Below are 23,082 nucleotides of genomic sequence, written 5' to 3'. Positions count from 1 at the left end.
TTCTTCTCCAGCCATTGACTCGGCCCCAAAAATGAGCAATTGTTTTGCAGCACATCGATGGCCCGGGGTGAATCGTTCATTGCAGTTGAAACATAGCCCTTGTTCTCGCCTTCATTGCATTTCCTCCCATGAGAGCTTCTTCACTTGGGTTGGGGAACCATTGGGTTGCAGGGTGGATTTCGGTGGATCGGTTGCCGGTGGAGTCGTTTTTGTGCGTTGCAGCTCATCCTCCCTCATGCGCGCAAATTCCACAGCCTCTCGCAATGTCCGAGGTTTGAACTTCCTCACATCCGTGGAAATGTTCGCCCTTAAACCTCCCAAAAAGGTGCCGATCAAGGCCTTCTGCGGCCATCCAACCACCCGATTGGCGAGTCTCTCAAACTCCTCCAAATAATCCCTCAAGGTGCCTCGTTGTTGCACGCGTGAAAGGGATTCATCATAATCTTCAAATTCTGTTGGGCCAAACCGAGCCAACAACTCCTTCTCAAAGATGATCCAGGTAACAACTACATTGTCGACGTGGTAACCCTTTTTCAACCATTGCCACTACTGATTTGCCTCCCATTCCAGGTAAAAGGCAGCAAGCGTGACCTTCTTATCGTCCTCGGTGTTTTGATACTCAAAGAATTGAGTAGCCCGATCAAGCCACACGATGGGATCGTCCCCCAAGAACCTAGGAAAATCCATCTTCATAGGTTTGGTATAATGACCATCCTCGCGATTGTCATGGTGGTGATTATGTCTGCCAGTATTGTTGGACTCCTTGGTTTCCTTCTCAGGTTGATGTAAAGAGTAAACATGGACTTGGACATGGACTCCAATGCCTCCTTCAACGACTGGCTGATGTTGTCCTTCATTGTACGTTCAAGGTTCTGCACGGAGGTCTTGATCTCCTGGACATTTACCTCCAGTTTCTCAATGCGTTCCTTCTGGGTCGTCATTGCTCTGATACCAACTCATAAGTTCAGGATGTTGGATCGATGAATTGTGGATGATAATTGAAATGGAATGGAAAATGTTATTGATAATTCTCCACTTGAGGTAGGAGACACTGATTACACATACGTGTTTGATAAAATACTTCAATGAATCTCTCTTCCCTACTACATTCCAATAAATAGCCAACTCCTACTAATGATAACTACTATTTAAAATAACGATAACTAATCTTATCTCCACAAGAGATATCTCCTAATAACTTAAATGATACTAACTAACAGATAAGATAACAAGATAAGATAATAAGATAACCTATATAAGATAACAACTCCTAGATAAATGAGATAACCCTTATCCCTTATTCTTCCTCCGATAGGATTACCCTCGGTACTTTGAATTAGGATTCCTAGTGATCACACAGGTAGATTCCCTATCAATTTCCCCTCCTTGTACACGATCCTTGTCCTCAAGGTCGTGGTTCGGAAACTGCTACCGGAGGCAATCAACATCTGCCCAAGTGGCATCTTCGAGTTCTTCTCCAGCCATTGACTCGGCCCCAAAAATGAGCAATTGTTTTGCAGCACATCGATGGCCCGGGGTGAATCGTTCATTGCAGTTGAAACATAGCCCTTGTTCTCGCCTTCATTGCATTTCCTCCCATGAGAGCTTCTTCACTTGGGTTGGGGAACCATTGGGTTGCAGGGTGGATTTCGGTGGATCGGTTGCCGGTGGAGTCGTTTTTGTGCGTTGCAGCTCATCCTCCCTCATGCGCGCAAATTCCACGGCCTCTCGCAATGTCCGAGGTTTGAACTTCCTTACATCTGTGGAAATGTCCGCCCTTAAACCTCCCAAAAAGGTGCCAATTATGGCCTTCTGCGGCCATCCAACCACCCGATTGGCGAGTCTCTCAAACTCCTCCAAATAATCCCTCAAGGTGCCTCGTTGTTGCACGCGTGAAAGGGATTCATCATAATCTTCAAATTCTGTTGGGCCAAACCGAGCCAACAACTCCTTCTCAAAGATGATCCAGGTAACAACTACATTGTCGACGTGATAACCCTTTTTCAACCATTGCCACCACTGATTTGCCTCCCATTCCAGGTAAAAGGCAGCAAGCGTGACCTTCTTGTCGTCCTCGGTGTTTTGACACTCAAAGAATTGAGTAGCCCGATGAAGCCACACGATGGGATCGTCCCCCGAGAACCTAGGAAAATCCATCTTCATTGGTTTGGTATAATGACCATCCTCGCGATTGTCATGGTGGTGATTATGTCTGCCAGTATTGTTGGACTCCTTGGTTTCCTTCTCAGGTTGATGTAAAGAGTAAACATGGACTTGGACATGGACTCCAATGCCTCCTTCAACGACTGGCTGATGCTGTCCTTCATTGTACGTTCAAGGTTCTGCACGGAGGTCTTGATCTCCTGGACATTTACCTCCAGTTTCTCAATGCGTTCCTTCTGGGTCGTCATTGCTCTGATACCAACTCATAAGTTCAGGATGTTGGATCGATGAATTGTGGATGATAATTGAAATGGAATGGAAAATGTTATTGATAATTCTCCACTTGAGGTAGGAGACACTGATTACACATACGTGTTTGATAAAATACTTCAATGAATCTCTCTTCCCTACTACATTCCAATAAATAGCCAACTCCTACTAATGATAACTACTATTTAAAATAACGATAACTAATCTTATCTCCACAAGAGATATCTCCTAATAACTTAAATGATACTAACTAACAGATAAGATAACAAGATAAGATAATAAGATAACCTATATAAGATAACAACTCCTAGATAAATGAGATAACCCTTATCCCTTATTCTTCCTCCGATAGGATTACCCTCGGTACTTTGAATTAGGATTCCTAGTGATCACACAGGTAGATTCCCTATCAATTTCTCCTCCTTGTACACGATCCTTGTCCTCAAGGTCGTGGTTCGGAAACTGCTACCGGAGGCAATCAACATCTGCCCAAGTGGCATCTTCGAGTTCTTCTCCAGCCATTGACTCGGCCCCAAAAATGAGCAATTGTTTTGCAGCACATCGATGGCCCGGGGTGAATCGTTTATTGCAGTTGAAACATAGCCCTTGTTCTCGCCTTCATTGCATTTCCTCCCATGAGAGCTTCTTCACTTGGGTTGGGGAACCATTGGGTTGCAGGGTGGATTTCGGTGGATCGGTTGCCGGTGGAGTCGTTTTTGTGCGTTGCAGCTCATCCTCCCTCATGCGCGCAAATTCCACGGCCTCTCGCAATGTCCGAGGTTTGAACTTCCTTACATCTGTGGAAATGTCCGCCCTTAAACCTCCCAAAAAGGTGCCAATTATGGCCTTCTGCGGCCATCCAACCACCCGATTGGCGAGTCTCTCAAACTCCTCCAAATAATCCCTCAAGGTGCCTCGTTGTTGCACGCGTGAAAGGGATTCATCATAATCTTCAAATTCTGTTGGGCCAAACCGAGCCAACAACTCCTTCTCAAAGATGATCCAGGTAACAACTACATTGTCGACGTGATAACCCTTTTTCAACCATTGCCACCACTGATTTGCCTCCCATTCCAGGTAAAAGACAGCAAGCGTGACCTTCTTGTCGTCCTCGGTGTTTTGACACTCAAAGAATTGAGTAGCCCGATGAAGCCACACGATGGGATCGTCCCCCGAGAACCTAGGAAAATCCATCTTCATTGGTTTGGTATAATGACCATCCTCGCGATTGTCATGGTGGTGATTATGTCTGCCAGTATTGTTGGACTCCTTGCTTTCCTTTTCAGGTTGACGTAAAGAGTCACCATGGGACTTGGACATGGACTCCAATGCCTCCTTCAACAACTGGCTGATGTTGTCCTTCATTGTACGTGCAAGGTTCTGCACGGAGGTCTTGATCTCCTGGACATTTACCTCTAGTTTCTCAATGCATTCCTTCTGGGTCGTCATTGCTCTGATACCAATTGATAGGTTCAGGATGTTGGATTGATGGATTGTGGATGATAATTGAAATAGAATGGGAAATGTTATTGATAATTCTCCACTTGAGGTAGGAGAAACCAATTATACATACTTGTTTTATAAAATACTTCAATGAATCTCTCTTCCCTACTACATTCCAATAAATAGCCAACTCCTACTAATGATAACTACTTTTTAAAATAACGATAACTAATTTTATCTCCACAAGAGATATCTCCTAATAACTTAAATGATACTGACTAACATATAAGATAACAAGATAAGATAATAAGATAACCTAGATCAGATAACAACTCCTAGATAAATGAGATAACCCTTATCCCTTATTCTTCCTCCGATAGGATTACCCTCGGTACTTTGAATTAGGATTCCTAGTGATCACACGGGTAGATTCCCTATCAGGGTGTCAGGTCAATTACAAGTCAAATTTAGGAAATTATGGGGCAAAACGCCTGACGGGAAGCTTGTAGAACACGGAGTTCTTAAACTGTATTCAAATGGGGAGATGTTTCATCTAGGCGAGGACAACATCGACTCAGATTAATTCATGTGCAGATTTAATGGATGAGATGGGCGTTTTAATACAACTTGTCAGAGGCTCATCTAAATGAATAGAGATCTTCGTCCAAACGAGCAAGTATTTCCATGTGTTGCAAAAGCGATGGAATGATGTGGTTGAGGAGATGGAAATTTAATGGATCTAACTCGAGCTCGTCGAAACATGTGAAATAACTTAAGTGGATGAGTGCGAACAGTACCCAAATATTTGTCTATTTGAAGGACTAGATCGTTGAAGTAAAACTCACATCTTCATTTCCTTTGTTCATCCAAAGGCTGAAAGACCGAGTTTTGTGAGTAGAAGCTTGGTTTTTAGAGTGGGAATAAGAGATTCTAGTGTGGGGAATGAGGAACTACAAAAGGTATGATCTCTAAATTTCGTCCCATCTCATTTTGGCTTATGGAACTTGTAGTTGATATAACATGAGTATCGTATTCTACCCCCAACAACAACTAAATCAAACGATAACGCAATAACGATTAAAACATACACAACGGAAATTAAATTATCACAACCATAACACAAGAACTTGTTTATGAAGTGAAAAACCTCTTGAATGAATCAAAAGTAAAAACTACTCCGGAGCAGCCAAACTAGGAAAATCACTATACGAAGAACCAGATTACAAACATTAAAAAATACGCGCAAACTCTTGCAAGTCTCTATATTCTATAAGACAACAAGCTCCCTTGCCCGCCTCCTAGCTGACCATCTTCGTAGAGTGAATCTCATCACCGACCATCCGGTAGGCTTCTTCAAGGATGTAGAATGAATGGTTGTAGATGATTTAACGATCAACACATCAAGAGAGGGATAGCACCAAACTTTCACCACTTCCTCCCTTGGATTCCAATGTCAGAGAACTATTTACTCAAAGAAAAACACCTTGAGACTCTAGAGAAAATCTCCCAAAAAATCTGCTGTGAACAATGACATGAAATAGAACTTATAATTGAGAAATTTTATTCATCACGTCTTAATGGGATTCATTTTGCGTTAAGACGTAATGAACAAAAGATGTATATATGAGATATAGAATTTATCACGTTTTAACAAGAAATGAGTCACGTCATGAAGTGAAAAGTAAACTCTTTGTAATCCCCTCATGTCCATGTTCTGACGTGCCATCCCACACATAGGCCAAGAGCTTTTCCCTAGGTCCTGTCACATGCCTTTTCTGACCTGCCATCCAACGCGCAGGCCAAGAGTAATTCTATAAGTCCTGTCATAGACCTATTTTGACGTGCTATCCAACGCATAGGGCCGAGAGAAATTCATTGAGTCCCATTACAAGCTTGTTTTGACACCCATCCAACGGGAAACTTGTTTCGCACAAATAGACTTGCAAACTTAACAACATGTTTTAAAAATCAAAAAACAACTCAAGACCATTTACACTGAATACGGCCAATTTAAAACTTAACAATAATGATTATTGTTATGAGTAATTTTTATGGATCTGTGTAGGTTAGATTGTGGCTATTGGCGGTGATTAATTATTTAGTATAGTTATAACAATGCTTTGATGAAGTTGTGTCATTGGGAAGGTTGTTGTGGTTAAAAATGAGGAAGCTAAAGTTTTTGTAAAAAATGGTGGATCTTTACATAAAAATGGAAGTGATAGGAGTGCATGTTTAACTTATGAAGGTTGTGTAGTATAAAAGAAGCATTAAGATAACCATTATAAATTGAATGGAAGAGGAAATTCGAAGCAAAATAAGGTTTCTACGAGAATTTGTTTGAACGACTTGAAATGTTCGTCTGGATGAGACCAAGACCCGAAGGCTTTGGTCGGTGTCCCATTCGGATAATGACTGGACGAGGTAAAGATGTAGATCACTAACCGAAGATCTCAAATTGTGTAGTTGTTAGGATCTTGTCTGAGCAAGGTGTTGGTGTAAACTAGCTAGTACACAAGGAGTTTGATTGGTGTTCTGTTTGGACCACGTCCGAATGAGGAGAGTCAACGAGCTCGGTTGGAGTTCCATTCGGACCTCGTCCAAACAAGGTGAGTATAAACTAAGGACCAAAGAGCTTTGATAGGGCTGTTAGGGTTAGGTTCAAATGAGCTGCTTAGATTTTGAGTGAAAATGACTTTTCTAGGGAAAGATGGCTATTGGATATCTAGTAAAGTCCTATAATAATACAAATAGTCATAATATAATGTAGACGGTTACAAACTATGAATTGATAAAGTGACGATGAAAGGGGATAGCAAGTTGTAAGTAAAACACTTCTAACAAATATTGAAATGTGCTTTTTACATGCCATGATATACCTGCATATTTTACTCGTGACTACAGATCATGTTATTTATACATGTTAATTTATACTACAGAATGTTTCATTGTGTTCTACACATTTTACAAAAAAAGAAAAAAGAAATAACTAAATGAAAATGTTTTTGAAAAATAGAAAGATCGGTCTTGAAGAATAACATTTTTTGAGAAACAAAACGTACGAATAAGATTTACTAGGATTAAAATTACGTGGAAAATGTTTTGTCATGACCCATTAATGTTGAGCAAGGGTAGCACAATCAATGGCCTAGTACTTAGCAAACTCAGTACTAAAAGTGAGAATACACTAACAAACTCTTTGAAAAACAAAACGTACTGATAAGATTTACGAGGATTAAAGTTACGTAGAAAATGTTTTGTCGTCTCCAAGAGGTAGTTCAATTGGCTGGGGCCACACTTATTGAAATGGAGGTCACTAGTTCGAATCCCCCTCCCTTCTCTTGTACGAACATGTCAAAAAAAAAAAAAAAGTTTTGTGACAACCCAATGTGGAGCAAGTAGGGCTGAGCAAATTACCGACTAACCGACTTCCGACCGATTTTGACCGACACGGACCGTTACCGACTAGATGTCGGACAATAGGCGGTATGATTTTTTTTTTTTTTCCGAATTTTTCGGTTCGGTAGGCGGAAGAAGTTTTTTAATTGAACCGACTTTACCGACCGACTTTACCAACAAATTTGCCACATTTCCACATACCGACATTACCAAAACTGACTTTACCGACTTCTGACCGACACCGACTTTACCGACCGCAATTCGGTTCGAAATGCGAAATAAAATAAAATTTTGCGGAATAAGTCGGTGAAATAATTGACTTTACCGACATTGTCGATTCGAAAGGTGAAAATAAAAATTTTCTACCGAAACAGACATTACCGACCGACGCTCAGCCCTTTGAGCAAGGGTAATACAATTAATGACCCAATATTTGAAGAAGGAATACGACTAGCAAACCCAGCATTAAGTGGAGAATACACTTAGCAAACTCAATACTAAAAGTGCGAATACACTAATAAACTCATCATTATATCATACATATTTTTATGTTGATGATCCACTCATTTATCAAAGAAGTGAGGTGGAATCAAATTTATGATAGTCGAGTTTTGAGTGTTATCTCGTAAGCCGCCTTGTCTTGAAGACAAAACCATGAAAAAGGAGAATAATTAGATGTGGCTAAAGAAGACAAAAGTTGGCTTCCCCCTTGCCTTTGTTAAAAAATGGAAAAAGAAAGTCAAAAGGTGAATAGTTGAGGGACATATCTGTCAAGCAATCAGAAAAGCACTCGCCCTTAAATCTCGGGACCGTTGGGGGGCTTTTGGCACTAACAGGTGCTGCCCCAACAACTGGACATCTAGTTGTCATATTCTGGTTGGGGCACAGTAAACTCACAGCCACCTTTCCGAACCATTAATCACAGCCCTAATCTCCACCGTGCACTTAAATAAAATGGTTGGATCATCTGTGGACCCAAAGTGACCATGATGACGGGTCTGCAAGACAGCGACAAAATTCACTAGAGGGCCTGTCAGTGCTGTCACCCGTATTATTACACATTCCCGTGACTTTAGCATGAAGTTTTTATCTTACAAATCGAAATTCAATGGAAAATTTCTCCTATTGATGTAGAGAGAGAGAGAGAGAGAGCAAGAGGAAAAACGCCGAGGGGATATTCCAAGCCTCTCCCCCTATTGGCAATTTCCTGAGGTAAATTCACTTAATCAAATTCAATTAAATGTCTGAGAATTTGTTTGTTTATTTATCTATGCAATATAATTCTTAAGAGTTTTTATAGAATTGTTCTAGTAATCTTTTGAACCGCTTTTTGTATCATTTATGGCTTTCAGGCAAGCCCAGATCGCGGTCTCGGGCCTTGGTTGTGCCTGAAAGTTGAATTTCCATAACTTGAATTTGTGGGTATGTCTTTGAATTTGAAAGTTTTGATTCAATTCGGTGAATTTAATTTTTGTCTCATTTCTGTAGAGTTCATATACTGTAAAATCTGCTAATTTAATCTGGGTTCTTGGGACTTTACTGTTTTTGATTCTTGAAAACTTTGGTACACATTTGCACTGTTGGAATCTGCCAAATTCAAGTTGGGTTTTTGAACTTTTCCGGTACCCAATTCTGTAAAGCACCAAAAGAACAGAATTCTAGGATAGTTTTGAGCATTTAAGTTGTTTTGATCAGGTGGGTCTGTGAGTTATGAGAAATGGTTAATCTGAATTTTGATATTGACTTTCGGAGCCAGGGGTTTGTGTTTCCTCAGAAAATGGGGGTTATGTCGAGGCGGGTTGTGCCTGCCTGCGGTAACCTCTGTTTCTTCTGTCCTTCGATGCGAGCAAGGTCAAGACAGCCCGTGAAACGGTACAAGAAGTTGCTCTCTGATATATTAAAGGTGAATTTTCCGCTAATTTAGTACCATTTCCTTCAATTCATATCCTTTCTATGCTTGTCATTGATATTTGCTCATATGATAAACTTTTGAGTTTGCGTAGCTATTCAATGACTCTTTATGTATTCAACTATTCTCATCAAGTAAGATCTTTTTGCTTGCTTGGAAGAAGGGTTGACTTAGCAAATCTAAGGTTGTATTTAGTGCTGGTGCAATTATTTCAGTAATGATAAGTTAGATCTGTACTTTAAAATTAAGTTTTATTGTTTATTTTGCTATGATTTATCATATATGTCAGTGATGCCTGTTCCCCATCCATGAAAGTGTGGAAGCCATTGTAACATTAATTACTGTTGCTATTGCTGAGTTCTTATACTATTATTAGGAGAAACATTACAAAAGCCCCCCTGAACTTTCACTTGTGCAATTGTTAGGAGAAACATTACAAAAGCCCCCCTGAACAAAAGCCCCCCTGGTGCAATTATTTCAGTAATGATAAGTTAGATCTGTACTTTAAAATTAAGTTTTATTGTTTATTTTGCTATGATTTATCATATATGTCAGTGATGCCTGTTCCCCATCCATGAAAGTGTGGAAGCCATTGTAACATTAATTACTGTTGCTATTGCTGAGTTCTTATACTATTATTAGGAGAAACATTACAAAAGCCCCCCTGAACTTTCACTTGTTTTGACACTACTCCAAAGTTTAAAAACTCCAAATTAAGGGTATCAAACTTTCAATTTCTTTTATTACTCCATTTTGTTAAATCTTGTCAAAATTCTCAAAATACCTCAGTTTTTTTCTTTTATTAAAAAATAAAAAATATTGTAATATATATTTTTATAAAAAATTTAAACTCATGAATCTTTAGGATTTTTTATAATTAAAAAAAAAAAAGGATATTTTGACCAGATTTAATAGAAAATCCTAACAGAAGGGGGTAATTGAAAGAAATTAAAAGTTTGATACCCTTAATTGAGAGTTTTTTGAACTTCGGGTGGGGGTGGGGGTGTAATTTCAAAACGCGTGGAATTTCAAGAAAAGCTAAAGAAAGAAAAAAAGAGCCTCAGGATATGCTTATTGTTCTCTAATTATACATGGCAGGATGCTGAACCAAACGAGAGGAAAATTGGGAAACTTTGTGAATATGCTTCAAAGAACCCGTTGCGAATCCCCAAGGTAGACTTTCTTCTCTTCTTCCTTTTTTTCTTCTTTTGAGAAGCTTTAATTTTGCATGTTGTTCAATTTTTTTCTTTTCTTTTTTATATGTAATTCAATCTTATTAGAAAGTGGAAAGGGATGGAATTCAAGTAAACATGGAGTATAGAGATGCCCAATTGGGGTGAAGAAGAAGAACGCAAATCCAGAAATTCTAGAAAATTAGAAAAGTGAAACTGTTGAAGGCAACATCCACCCCTAAAGAAATTTGGGCAATATTATAGCTTTCAATTGTATATTTTTAGTTTTTGATATTCTCTTTCATTAGTTTTGATGAAAAGAAACTGTTTAATCTCATCTTCATCAACCCATACATTTTTACAAAGATTCAGTTAGGCTTGCTATATGCTGGTGCTATCATTAGTTACACTTTTATATTGTTTTTCAATTAGTGGATTAGTTTTTAATCAAGAATTTACATTTTGCTTTCTTTTCCATTTGTGGCCGAACTTGTTATAAGAAGAGTTATGATATCATGCCAGAATATTTACAATTTTTTTTTACAGCAATTGTTTGAAGTAATTGATAAGCTATAATGGAAAATATGTCTGCCTCAAAATTGAAGAAGATTGCCGGAGAAAATGAACTTTTGAAATTTCCACCAGGCCTGTCAAGTTGTAGTTTTGGTTTAAATGCCTACCTATCTGGGAAAAAAGGGGCATCTTTTAGCTTCATTCTCATGGCGGTCAGTGTTCTGTCTCCACAGATTACCAATCAGCTAGAGCAGAGATGTTACAAGGATTTGCGGAATGAGAACTTTGGATCATTGAAAGTTGTGTTGCGCATTTATGGGAAATTGCTATCGTCGTGTAAGGAGCAGATGTAAGTTTGATCTATTTTAATCCTATAATTTGTTTGGGATCTCAACGAAATGTGTTATTTTACACGCAATCTTTTCAACAACTGAGGGGCAGGGGCAGAAGATTTTGGAAATGTGACGCACTAGATGAAGAAAATTCTACACTAGGCAAACCATAATATGTAGCAGACTTTTGGGACATAGACTATTCTTCCTGGGCTCCAATGCCTCCCTATTGTTCCCATCGACGTTTTACATAAGAGATGACTCAATCAAATAGTACATAACTTTTGCAGCTTTTATGTTCTGATTGTTTCTCTAATTGTCTAAGTGATGTTACATAAATATGTTAACAGACATGTGACAGACACCTTATAAGTTGGTAGTTATTAGTGCCCTAATGCAAAAAGATCATACTGAAGTCATCAATGGACTAGATTATAACATGTTGACGTTTCAACATTTGAACTTCTCATTTTTAAGTATTTTGTCATTATGAAGTCGATAAAGATATTTTCTGCATCTGCTTTAGAGGATCTATATTATGACTGGACGAAGAGAAAATGTGCTGAATCTTGACGTTTTATACATGTCTACAAATGCTGCTTTATAATACTCATTGATCCTTGTTATATTTGCGAAGATTTTATTTCTATAATAATCTTCTAGAGAAGCATGTTTGGACATACGTCCAGACACAGATTGGGCCACTTTGTGGTAACTAATTTTTGTAATGCCCCATTTTTTAACGTAATTTTTGGAAAGTATTATTGGAGACTCCATAGAAATGATACATATCAGCCTTGGTCAGATGGGGTTCTTCATCTGATCTTAGAAGTATGACAACTTCTTAAGGGAGAAAATGATGGAAACAAGGATATATAAGATTCGGTCTGAAGAAAAAAGATAGGGAGATGGAGAAGTCCCAGGAAATGTTGTTGTTATCCATGTGACTTCAAAGGGAACTAGTCTTGGGAAATGTATAAAGAAGTCTTCTAGTAAGAAAATTCATTTTTTGTATATTTTGTTTGTTTGATAGCTGCTGTTTGGTTTCTAACTTGTTTCTTTAAGAAATATTACTTTTCCATTTTAATATGAGACTACGGAAAATATGACAAAACCCCCTTGTGCTTTACCTGGTTTTAAATTTTAGACCCAAATTTTCAATCTTGTAAATTTAAGGCCTGAGTTTATGATTATTTTATATCTAAGACCTTCATCCATTTTTTCCGTCAAATAAATAACAAAAATGAAATGAAAATACAATTATGTTTCTCTTATAAAATATTAGGAAAAAGTACATATACGACCCTATTGTTAATGTTTCCTCTAAAATACCAATTATGTTAATGTCCCCTTTAAACTACCAAAAAAAATGTCAATGTCCCTCCTAAGGCCAGTAAATAAACAAAAATGACCATAATTTTTTTAATAAGACCAAATATCCCTATAAATTTGAAAAAAAAGGAGTGGTTTGGAAACCACCCCAAAAAACTCTCGGTGGCGGCTTGGCTATCCCCATTAGTTTCAGGGGTGGTCTAGCCACCACCACCAAGTGTTGGGGGTGGTTAAGCCACCCCTGGGTCATTTTTTTTTTTAAAACAAAAAATTAAGAATTTTTTTTATTAAAATTTTATGAAGGGTATTTTGGTACTTAAGAGGGATATTGACATTTTGTTGGTAGTTTAGGAGAAACATTGACACAATTTGGTAGTTTGAAGGGATGGTAGGGGGTATGTGTACTTTTCCCAAAATTATGACATAGAAAGAGAGATAGACTGGTCTCTCACCCCGTGCCTAGGCACAAAGGTGGCTAGGTAACCAATCATGGGCACGATTGGGTGTGGCAGCTGGATGACCAGCCATGGTGGCTGAGTCATGACCCTACCTTCTTTTTTTATTTTTTTTATTTTTTTATATTTTTTATAAAGAGAGGAGCATAGTTGTATTTTCATATATTTTTTGCTATTTATTTGAAAGAAACTTGGATGACAGTACGGATTTCAAATGATCGTAAACTTGGGTCTTAAATTTGCAAAATTGGAATCTGGGGTCTAAAAGTCAAAATCGAGTAAAGCACAAGAGGGTTCCATCATATTTTCCCATGAAATTTTTAATATTTGTGATGATGTTCACCGGATGCTTTCAATGCATGCAGGCCACTATTTGCTAGTAGTTTATTAGGGATTGTTCGGATTCTTTTAGAACAAACTCGGCAAGACGAAATGCAGATTTCAGGCTGCAGTATTCTTGTCGACTTTATAAATAGACAGGTACATAACGGATAGAAAGATGAAGTTTTGATATGTTCTGAGTCATTTTGACATAAATGATGAATCTATTAATAACATGGCTATCTGCACGGTATTAGTGCATATGGGGAACTTGTTCGATTGGCCTCTAATGAAATTAACCACCCCATCAATGACTATTTAGTAATTTTTTTTAGTAAGTAATTTCATTATCATTAATTAAGCACAATGGGGCACAACCCTAGTAAACAAGGAGTATGCAAAGAGAACCCATAAAAAAAATCTTTAAAACTAGAAACTAGCAAACTATGATGGCTAGATGTCCAAGTATGTAAAGTGTTGATCACAAACTTCTGCAACTGGGTCACCGAAATCTCTACATCTTCAAATCTCCAAGCATTCCTCTCTCACTAAAGGCACCACATTAAGCACAATGGAGCCAACCTCCATACTTCCAAAACTGTACCACACCCAACATGTTCTCCCCAACTACTCTACAAATCAATTACTCATCTAGGCATAACCTACTCCACACCAAACAAATTAAGAATGGAGCTCCACAATTCTCTTGCAACTTCACAGTGAATTACTAAACGATCAATGGACTCCTCACTCTTCTTACACATACAATACTACTCCACCACAACATTCCTCTTTCACAAATTATCGCAACATCAATATTTTCCCTAATGCTTCTGTCCACGCAAAAAATGCCACCTGCAAAGGAGCCTTGACTCTCCATATACTCTTTCATGGAAAAGAGGATCCATTTTGGCTAGTTAATACATGATTATACAACTTCACTTCAAACTTGCGCCTTTTGGAAGGACTCCATCCTATTCTATCCTCCTCTCGTTGTCTTAGTTGGAAAGAATACAACCTTTCAAAGAAAGACACTACCACATCTACCTCCCAATCCTGAACTGATCTAGTAAAAATTACAATCCACTAAATAATCCGCCACCCACACATCCTTTCTCTGAGCAATATTAAACAAATCCAGATAATATATCTTCAACAAACTATCATCCCCACTCAAAATATCATGCCAAAAATTAACCCTGGACCCAACCCCCACTTCAAATCTAACAAAATTGGAATACTTATCCCACCCCCTTTTAATATGTTTCCACCAAAAGTTCCTTTTATGTAATGCCCCACCCCAACGACATAATATTGTCTGTTTTTAGCTTCTTCGAATTAGAGTTCCCAAGAGGTCACCCATCCTAGTATTACTCTTATATAAGCACACTTAATTGCAGACTGATAGATTTATGACTATCACGGCTTTAAAATGCGTTGTCAAGAAGGGTGTGAGAATACATATAAGCACATCTCCATCCCCAGGCAATGTGGGACGTCACATGTTACCTCCTGAGAATACCAACCCCAGCTTTTACTATCATATTTAGCCTCTATCACCAATCTCCATAATGCCTCCCTATCCATAGCATATTGCCCCAACGACTTCCCCAAAAGGGATCGATTGAATTGAATAAGTTTTCTAACTCCCAACCCACTTGATTTTATCAAAGTGCAAATCCTTGCCCAATTCACTAAGTAGAATTTAATCTCATTCCCAATACCACCCCATAAAAATTCATTCTGAAGTCTCTCAAGCCTGTTGGCCACTCCCACGGAATAGGGAAAAGAGACAAATAATACAACCTGATTTGAATTGATAGATGCTACAGAGGGATCTGTTGAATGCTCCCCATATTGCTTGAGATCATACATATGCCAAGTTAATTTTGTCTAAGTTAGGCCATAGATCATATATGCTCTAATTATCTAGTTTGTCATTAGTTAATTGATACTGACATCCTGAAATATAAGTAGATTGATAGTACGTACATGTTCAACTTAGAGGGCCTCATTCCCAAACTTTGTAATTTGGCTCAAGAAGTTGGAGACAATGAAAGAGCTCTACGTTTGCGTTCAGCAGGACTACAAGCTTTGGCTTTTATGGTACAACTCTTTTTCCTAGATTAAATGTGACCTACAAAAATTGCTTTTGTTAATACATCTATGCACTGCTCTTTCTTTTTTTGTCCTTCACCTTTTCTTAGTTAAGATAGCCCAACCTATTTGTATACATGTATATATGGACTTATTTTATTTTATTACTTGGTTTTATGGTGTATGCCTGACCTTTTTATTTTTTTATTTTTTTTTTCTCGTGGAAAACAAAAGATCATTTTACTTCTATATTTTAGATTTGTTTGTACTATAATCCACATGTTAGGAGAATTTAAACACAGTAGTGATGATCGAGTTATGGAAGACAAAAGATCATTTTTTTCCTATATTTTTGATTTGTTCTTACTATAATCCACATGGTAGGAGAATTTAAATACAGTAGTGATATTCAAGTTATTTTTGGCGTGATACATGTGAGGTACACCTCATTAGTTAGCAAGAATTAATTCTATATGTCTAGGTGTGGAGACATATAGGGATAAATATGATTAGATTATATTGTACCCTCATATTAGACACGATCTGCTAGCGTTTTTAACTCGTTTTACCTTTGTATTCAATTCCAGTTTTTTGTCAAATTGTGTTAATTGTTTGATCTCGCTATTTATTTGGATCTGAGCTTTTATGCAACTTTTGTATGATTTTTGTCTTAGCCTCTGGTTGCAAGGTGGTCTGACCACCTCAAGCGAAGGGGGTGCCAGAGGAGCCTTTGTAGTGGCACACCAGAAAGTTTGACCCTCTAGGCACGCATAGAGTGCAGTAGCACAACTGTCTAGTGTTATCATCGTTGATGTCCCTCCCAATACTTGAAAATTGCCAAAATAAGACGAGAGGGGCAGTAAGGTGGGTACATTGTTCTTCCCTATGTGGAAGCTACCAAAATCTAAGAGAGTACTTTTTCAGTACTCCTCAAGGCAATCGGGTATTAGAAATGGGCCTCGATTGAGCGTCTACGTGGACGAGAAACGAAAGAGCTTGGCTGGTTCCCATGTGGATTCCACACAAATAATACCCACAAGGCCCAATTGCAGGTTGGGCTTGGGGGTATACAATCCAACAACTCTATTAGTGCTTTGAGCGTAGTGGAGTTCGTAGGCCATGTCAGTTAAGGCCATTCTAATGAGATTGTAGTAACAAAGGACCCATCTACAAGCTTTCGCAGCCCAGTTATTCTCTCTTGTAACTAACCGGCTTCACTCTAGGATTTTGTGTTTGAATTGGCTTCATACATGTATGTGCTACCCGAAGGCCTAAATATGGGCAACATCCTGCGATTGGTAATAGGTGTGTGGCACGAGTTGTGATTCTCAGGTCACCTCTCTTTCTCGGGTGAGAGATCCTTTTGGTCATTCATGGGTCGACGTTGTTCTCCCTTTCTTCAAACTTCTACTTGCTGGATACACACCGATGGTGAATCCCGCTTCCAGGTTGACAATAGAGTGTCAAATAGTGATGGTGAGTATGGCTACAGTCACGTCAATGGCGGGGTCTTCTCCACCGGCAATGGACTTCAAGGTTTGTCTTCTTTGCCGTAGCTCATCCTTGTCATCTTGCTCAGATTCACTCTCTCCCAGATGTTGATAGTAGGCTTCTCCTTGTGGTGTCTTTTACTATAGGGGTCCCCTATTAATTGGAGATGAGTGAAAGAATGTCTTTCTCAGAGGATTCGGATGGCTCTAAGCATGCTTCCGGTAGGGATGAGCCCAATTTTTTTGAGGGAACCAACATAGCTGATCCTGAGCCCTCTACTATCGAAACCTCTTGTAAAGAGGGCGCCCTTTGTATCGCCCCCATGAATTCTCCTCTCAACTCCTCAACTCCCTGTGCGAGTTAGATTGAGAACTCAAACTGGGTTAAGAGACGCATGCATCGGTTAGAAAAATACCAAGGGATTTCATATGAAGGATTTGAACATGTGGTTTTAGAATTGTTCTCTACTATTAAATCTAGTCGTAAGGTCACAAAGGAATGTTGGGTTCCCTAAAAGAAGAGACAAGGAGCAAGGTTAAAGGAGTTAGGGAACTTCTCAATTTGACATGCTTAGTGAACTATGATTCCACGCCCAAACCCCACCCTTCTTGGTATCGTGCTAAGGCTTCTATCTCGTTATGAAATTGAAAATAATTTGTTATGTTAGAGGACTTCACGACGTATGGAAAATATTCACCGTTAGCAATTTATTGAAAACTTGGAAGCCTAGAGTAGTGTGTTTTCAAGAAACAAAAATAGAGAGGATTTCTACTGTTATTGTTTGGGGTTCGTGGGGTGGTTATTTCACATGGTGTACAGTTTTGCCAAACTCGGGAACGTCGGGTGGTATTTTCTCAATGTGGGATAAACATGTAGTGGAATGCATTGAAGAGGCGGTGGGCACTTTCTCTATCTTCCGCAAATTCAAATTTGCTCTGGACTAGTTCATTTGGGGCTTCCTCAAGAGTTTGTGGTCTCAATGTTGATTTTGAAAGGCATTATTTGTGGGAGGAGTTGTCAAGGGTTTTTAGTAGGTGGGAAGTTCCTTTGTGTATTGGGGGAGACTTCATTGTTACTTGCTTATTATTACGACTCAGAGAAAAACACTAACCACATCTATACTATCACTCCAAAAGGATTAGTCAATTTGGAGCTTCCCTAAAATTTATTATAAAGTACAATTTCACCTATTAACTAGGCAATGTGAGACTTAATACTGATAACTATCTTTATAAACCACCCACTTGGCTTCCTCCTCATCTTCACAATATGGGATCAGGGTGTTAAAAACTCCCCCTCTTAAACTCTTGATGTCCTTGTCATGGCTACGTCATGCAGTGCTCTAGTACTGCCTGACCTGGTGTTACTAGGTAGCTCTGATACCATTTGTAATGACCCTGTGAAAAGTGCTAGCCACAATTGTGCTATCACTCCAAAAGGACTAGTTAATTTGAAGTTTTTCTAGAATTCATTATAAAGCCCAGTTTTACTTAGTAACTAGGTAATGTGGGACTTAGCACTCATGACTATCTTTATAAACCATCCACTCTATGTGGCCTACTCCTCATATTCCCAATATGGGACCGGGATGCTACACTTACCGAACAAAAGGGTTGGGGTGTCTTGGTTGATATCTGCTATATGAGAATTTTCAGAATTCATTTTAGAGTAAGGGTTGATGGATATTCTGTAGGCTGGAGTTTCCTTCACTTGATCTAATAACCAAGACCCCCTCTATGTCCAGGATTGATAGATTTCTAGTTTTTTCGGATTGGCAAGACAATTTCTCAAACTTGATTTAGCACCGTCTTCCGTGACCCTTGTCAAATCATTTTTTTCATATTGCTTGATAGTGGAGGTATGTTTGGAGGATCATGCTCATTTAAATTTGAGAACATGTGGCTAAAAGCAAAACGTTTGGTAGACATAGTGAGACAATAGTGGAATTATATCAATTTCTTGGTACTCCTTGTTTTGTTTTTTCTATTGAGCTAAAATGGTTGAAACTTGACTTAGAACACTAGAACATGAGGTTTTCGGAAATGTAGAGGGAGAGGAAGAAATCCTTACTGAAGGAGATCCATTCTCTTGATCATTTAGATGAGGGGAGAGTCAGGAGGGCTAAGATGAAAGAAGAATGGAGAATGTTGCTCTTATGCAAGAAGTTAGTTGGAGGCATAAGTATAAGGCAACTTGGTTAAAAGAAGGGGATCACAAGACAACATTTTTTTTTCACCGCTTTACCAACTCTCATAGGAAAAAAAACTTTATCTACAGTCTTTGTATTAATGGTATGCTCTCCGACTAAGAGACGATCAATGATACAATCATTATTATTACAAGAATCTCTTTAATGAAATAGCTCCTTGGCGCCCCAAATTAGATGGTTTGGAGTTTCCTTGTTTAGACTCTGCAAAAGCATATTGGTTGGAGAGACCATTTCAAGAGGAGGAAGTTCATCAGGCATTGCTTAGTATGGATGGTAACAAAGTGTTGGCCTTGACGACTTTACTATTGGTTTTTTTTTCTTTGGTTCGGTCTTGTTGGACAACAATGAAGGATGATCTTATGTGCATCTTCCATAATGCTCATGAGCATGAGGTGTTTGAGAAGAGCCTCAATGCTACTTTTATTGCTCTCATCCCTAAAAATATTGGGCAGTTGGAAGAAAATGAGTTTAGACCTAACAACCTGACGTCAAGTGTTAATAAAATTTTGGCATAGCTGTCAGAATGAAACAGATGTTAGGAATGTTTATATTGAATGGTTAGAATGTCTTTATAGGGAGGAGACAAATTCTAGACTCAGTTCTTATAACTAATGAGTGTTTGGACAACAGGTCAAAATCAGGAATTCTTGGCATTATTTGCAAGCTAGACTTGTAAAAAGCCTACGACCATATTAATTGGGTTCCTCTTCCATCTCTTGGGGCGTCTTGGTTTTGGTGCTAAATAGGGGAAATGGATGTCTGCTTGTACCTCCACAACTTGCTTCTCTATCTCCTTTTCGTCATTGTCATGGAGGCGCTCAGTAGGATGCTCTCTAGAGCTATGATTGGGGGTCATTTATCAAGAATCGGGTAGACATCCAAAATGTTGCCCCCTGGAAATATCCAACCTTTGTTTTGTAGATGATACACTTATTATGTGTGATGTATATTCCTGCTATCTCTAAGGCCATTTTGGGCTTGGAGGTAAATCTTTGGAAATTTGAATTACTTGTGGTAAGGGAGGTTCGCATTAGGAAGTGTTGGTCGATATCCTCAATTGTAGCATCTCTTCTCTACCCTTGAAATATTTGAGACTTCTTTTGGGTGCTTCTTTTAATTCAAAAGCTATTTGGGATGGGTCGTTAAGAAAATGGGAAAAAAAGAAAAGAAAAAGAATTGGTTAGTTGGAAGAAGATCTACTTTTCTCGAGGTGCTCACCTAACTCTAATCAAGAATATGTTATCCAATTTACCTACATATTTTTTGTCCATTTTTCCTTTAACAGCCAACGTAGCTAGGAGATTGGAGTGTCTTCAAAGAGTCTTTCTTTGGGATGGACAAGACTATAAGTCTAAATTTCATATGTTGAACTGGAAGGCTATCTGCTCCTCAGTTGCAAAAGGAGGATTGGGAGTCAAAAATATCATGTTGTTCAATAAATCTCTTCTTAGTAATGGCTTTGGAGATTTGTGCAAGAGGAGATAGGTAAGTGTTGAGAAGTAATGGTGTCTAGAGAAAGGGTTGGTGTTCAGAGGAAGTTCAAGGGCCTTATGGGTTGTGCCTTTGGAGGAATATTAGGAATGGCTGGGAAATTTCTTCAACCTCATTTCCGTCAAGGTTGGGGATGGATCACGCATTTTGGTATAATGTGTGGCGCGCAAAAGCTGCTATGAAGTCTTCATTCCTAGAACTTTATTCGATAGCATGTGACGAAGAGGCCTTGGTGTCAGATTACTTGGATTCCTCCGGATCTTCTATCAATTGTAATCCAAGTTTCACTTGGGCAATTCAGAATTGGGTGTTGGAATCTCTTGACTCTTTCCTTGATCTATTTTACTTGTCAAAAACCCATCCAGGGGAAGCAGATAGAATGTTGTGGACCCCAGCTAGCAATAACGGCTTTGAAGTGAAGAGCTATTATAATACTCTACTGATTGCAAACCCTAATTTGTTCCCTTGGAGAAGTGTTTGGAAGGTTAAGGCCTCACCCCACATTTCTTTCTTTATTGGACAACGACTTTGGATAGAATCCTCACGGTTGATAATCTTATAAGGCAAGGGTTCATTCTTGTAAATTGGTGATGGCTATGCAAAAAAAAATGAGGAGACCGTAAATCACCTCCTCATTTATTGTGAGTACACAAGTGAACTTTGGCGCTTGGTTCTTAGCTTATTCGAAGTTTTGTGGCTTATGCCTAGCAACATCTTAGAGTCGTTACATTGTTGTAAGACTCCTTGGGTGGGGACATCCCAAAGAGGCTGTCTAGAAAGTTATTCCCGCATTCTTAATGTGGAGCATTTGGATAGAAAAGAATCGGCGTCTCTTTGAGGACTATGAGTCCAACATGCTCTGTTTAAAATCCTATTTTATGAGATCTCTCTTTGATTGGGCTGTAGCTTATGTTCCTAATTTCTTCTCTTTGAATCTTTTAGACCTTGTTAATATTTTAGACTGTAGACGCCTTTAGGGTGGTTGTCTTTGTCGTATACTTTTCGTGTATGATGGCTTTGCCTTTTTCTTTCCATAAATTATTATTCATTCAAAAAAAATATTTGGTATTTGATATTACCTTTTTTTCACTTGTAACTTTCTTTACCAAGGTCAATTGGCTAATACATTCTAATGTAAGCTTTTTCCATACTGTTTGATTTCTGTTTTGTCTCCACAATATTGTGCCTAGGTGTGGTTCATGGGTGAGCACTCCCATATCTCAATGGACTTCGACAATGTGAGTATTCTTTTTCTGGGTGAAGCAAAACAGCACGTTGGCGTGCTTGCCATGCTAGTGTAAATTTTTTTTTAAAAAAAAATAAATAAATTTTTTTTTACACGAGCGTGCCACGCACGCTGCGTGCTGTGTATCACGGCCCTTTTTTTCTTCTTGCTTTTATTATCAATGCCTTTGACATAATAAGCAAAGGCCTTAACCAATTAAAATAATAAATAATAAATTTTGTGAATCTTTTGTAAAAAAATCGGAAGTTTTATTTTGAAGTACAGTGCAAGTGTGTGGCATTTGGCTTTCTGTATCAATATGAAATCATTTTTACTTTTTATCCGTTCTGAAATAGATTATATCAGTCACCTTGGATAACTACATGGATCTCCAAATTAACTCCAAGAATGCAAAGAAAGATGGACTATATTCTGAGTCTCAGGACCCGTGGGTTCAAGAAGAACATGGTTCATATTTCCCCAATATCAGTAAGATGGTTTCTTCGGTGCCGAATATCATGACTAATCCTCATTTGGACTCCACAAAGTAAAGCTTTTCATTTTTTGTTTTCAAAAACTCATTTGTTTGTGTTAATTTTATTAAGAAATAAATAATATGCCTAACTTCACTGCATTCATTTGTCAATTTCACAGGGATAATTCCAAAAGTCCTGCTTACTGGTCAAGGGTTTGCTTGCATAATATGGCCAGATTGGCGAAGGAAGCCACAACAGTGCGTCGTGTACTTGAACCCCTTTTCCATAGTTTTGATGTTGATAACCATTGGTCCCCAGAAAAAGGAGTTGCCTTTTCTGTTTTGACGTATTTCCAGTCACTTTTGGAGGAATCAGGTTACACTTGGATCCTTAATGCTCTATCTTTCCTTCAAAAATTATTTTTCTAATAAATCATTTGTGCAGACTTGATATTTTTCATATTTTTTGTAAAACTCCAGGAGATAACTCCCATCTCTTATTGTCTATCCTGGTCAAGCATTTGGATCATAAGAACGTTGTCAAACAACCTCTCGTACAGATAAACATTGTTAATGTCACCACACAACTTGCAAAAAATGCAAAGCAGCAGGCCTCAGTCGCAATCATTGGTGCAATATCTGACCTGATCAAACACTTACGGAAGTGCCTGCAAAATTTATCAGAAGCATCCAGTCCTAGAGGTGCTACAGATAAATGGAACACTGATCTTCATTTGGCTCTAGCAGAATGCCTTTCACAGCTGTCAATTAAGGTTTGTAATTGTTTT

General features: G+C 38.5%; 2 protein-coding genes across 5 annotated transcripts in view; one reads left to right on the top strand and one right to left on the bottom strand.

Moving 5' to 3' along the window:
• Positions 1–1,581: 1,581 nt before the first annotated feature.
• LOC148587605 (uncharacterized) lies at positions 1,582–2,157 on the bottom strand. Its single transcript, XM_088512718.1, has one exon. The coding sequence runs from the start codon at positions 2,155–2,157 to the stop codon at positions 1,582–1,584; it is 576 nt and encodes a 191-aa protein (XP_088368844.1).
• Positions 2,158–8,410: 6,253 nt separating this feature from the next.
• The window catches only part of LOC132177896 (ARM repeat superfamily protein), a 30,416-nt gene continuing 15,744 nt past the window's right edge, over positions 8,411–23,082 (top strand). For 2 of the 4 annotated variants that reach the window (XM_059590380.2, XM_088512966.1), the window contains exons 1-10: positions 8,411–8,484; positions 9,029–9,175; positions 10,280–10,354; positions 11,100–11,215; positions 13,351–13,465; positions 15,284–15,412; positions 21,785–21,832; positions 22,176–22,366; positions 22,474–22,670; positions 22,775–23,067. In XM_059590380.2, coding sequence (XP_059446363.2) covers positions 9,050–9,175; positions 10,280–10,354; positions 11,100–11,215; positions 13,351–13,465; positions 15,284–15,412; positions 21,785–21,832; positions 22,176–22,366; positions 22,474–22,670; positions 22,775–23,067 — 1,290 coding nt within the window. In that variant the 5' untranslated portion in view covers positions 8,411–8,484; positions 9,029–9,049. Of the gene's footprint in view, positions 8,485–8,624; positions 8,695–9,028; positions 9,176–10,279; positions 10,355–11,099; positions 11,216–13,350; positions 13,466–15,283; positions 15,413–21,784; positions 21,833–22,175; positions 22,367–22,473; positions 22,671–22,774; positions 23,068–23,082 lie in introns of those variants that run through there. The other 2 variants (XM_059590375.2, XM_059590386.2) reach the window with 2 other exon arrangements.

The sequence above is a fragment of the Corylus avellana genome, chromosome 2 (genome assembly GCF_965113065.1).
Source record: "Corylus avellana chromosome 2, dhCorAvel1.hap1.2, whole genome shotgun sequence".
NCBI classification, from domain to species: domain Eukaryota; kingdom Viridiplantae; phylum Streptophyta; class Magnoliopsida; order Fagales; family Betulaceae; genus Corylus; species Corylus avellana.
The sequence above is the reverse complement of the archived record's forward strand: the minus strand, read 5'-3'. Positions and strand labels throughout refer to the sequence as shown.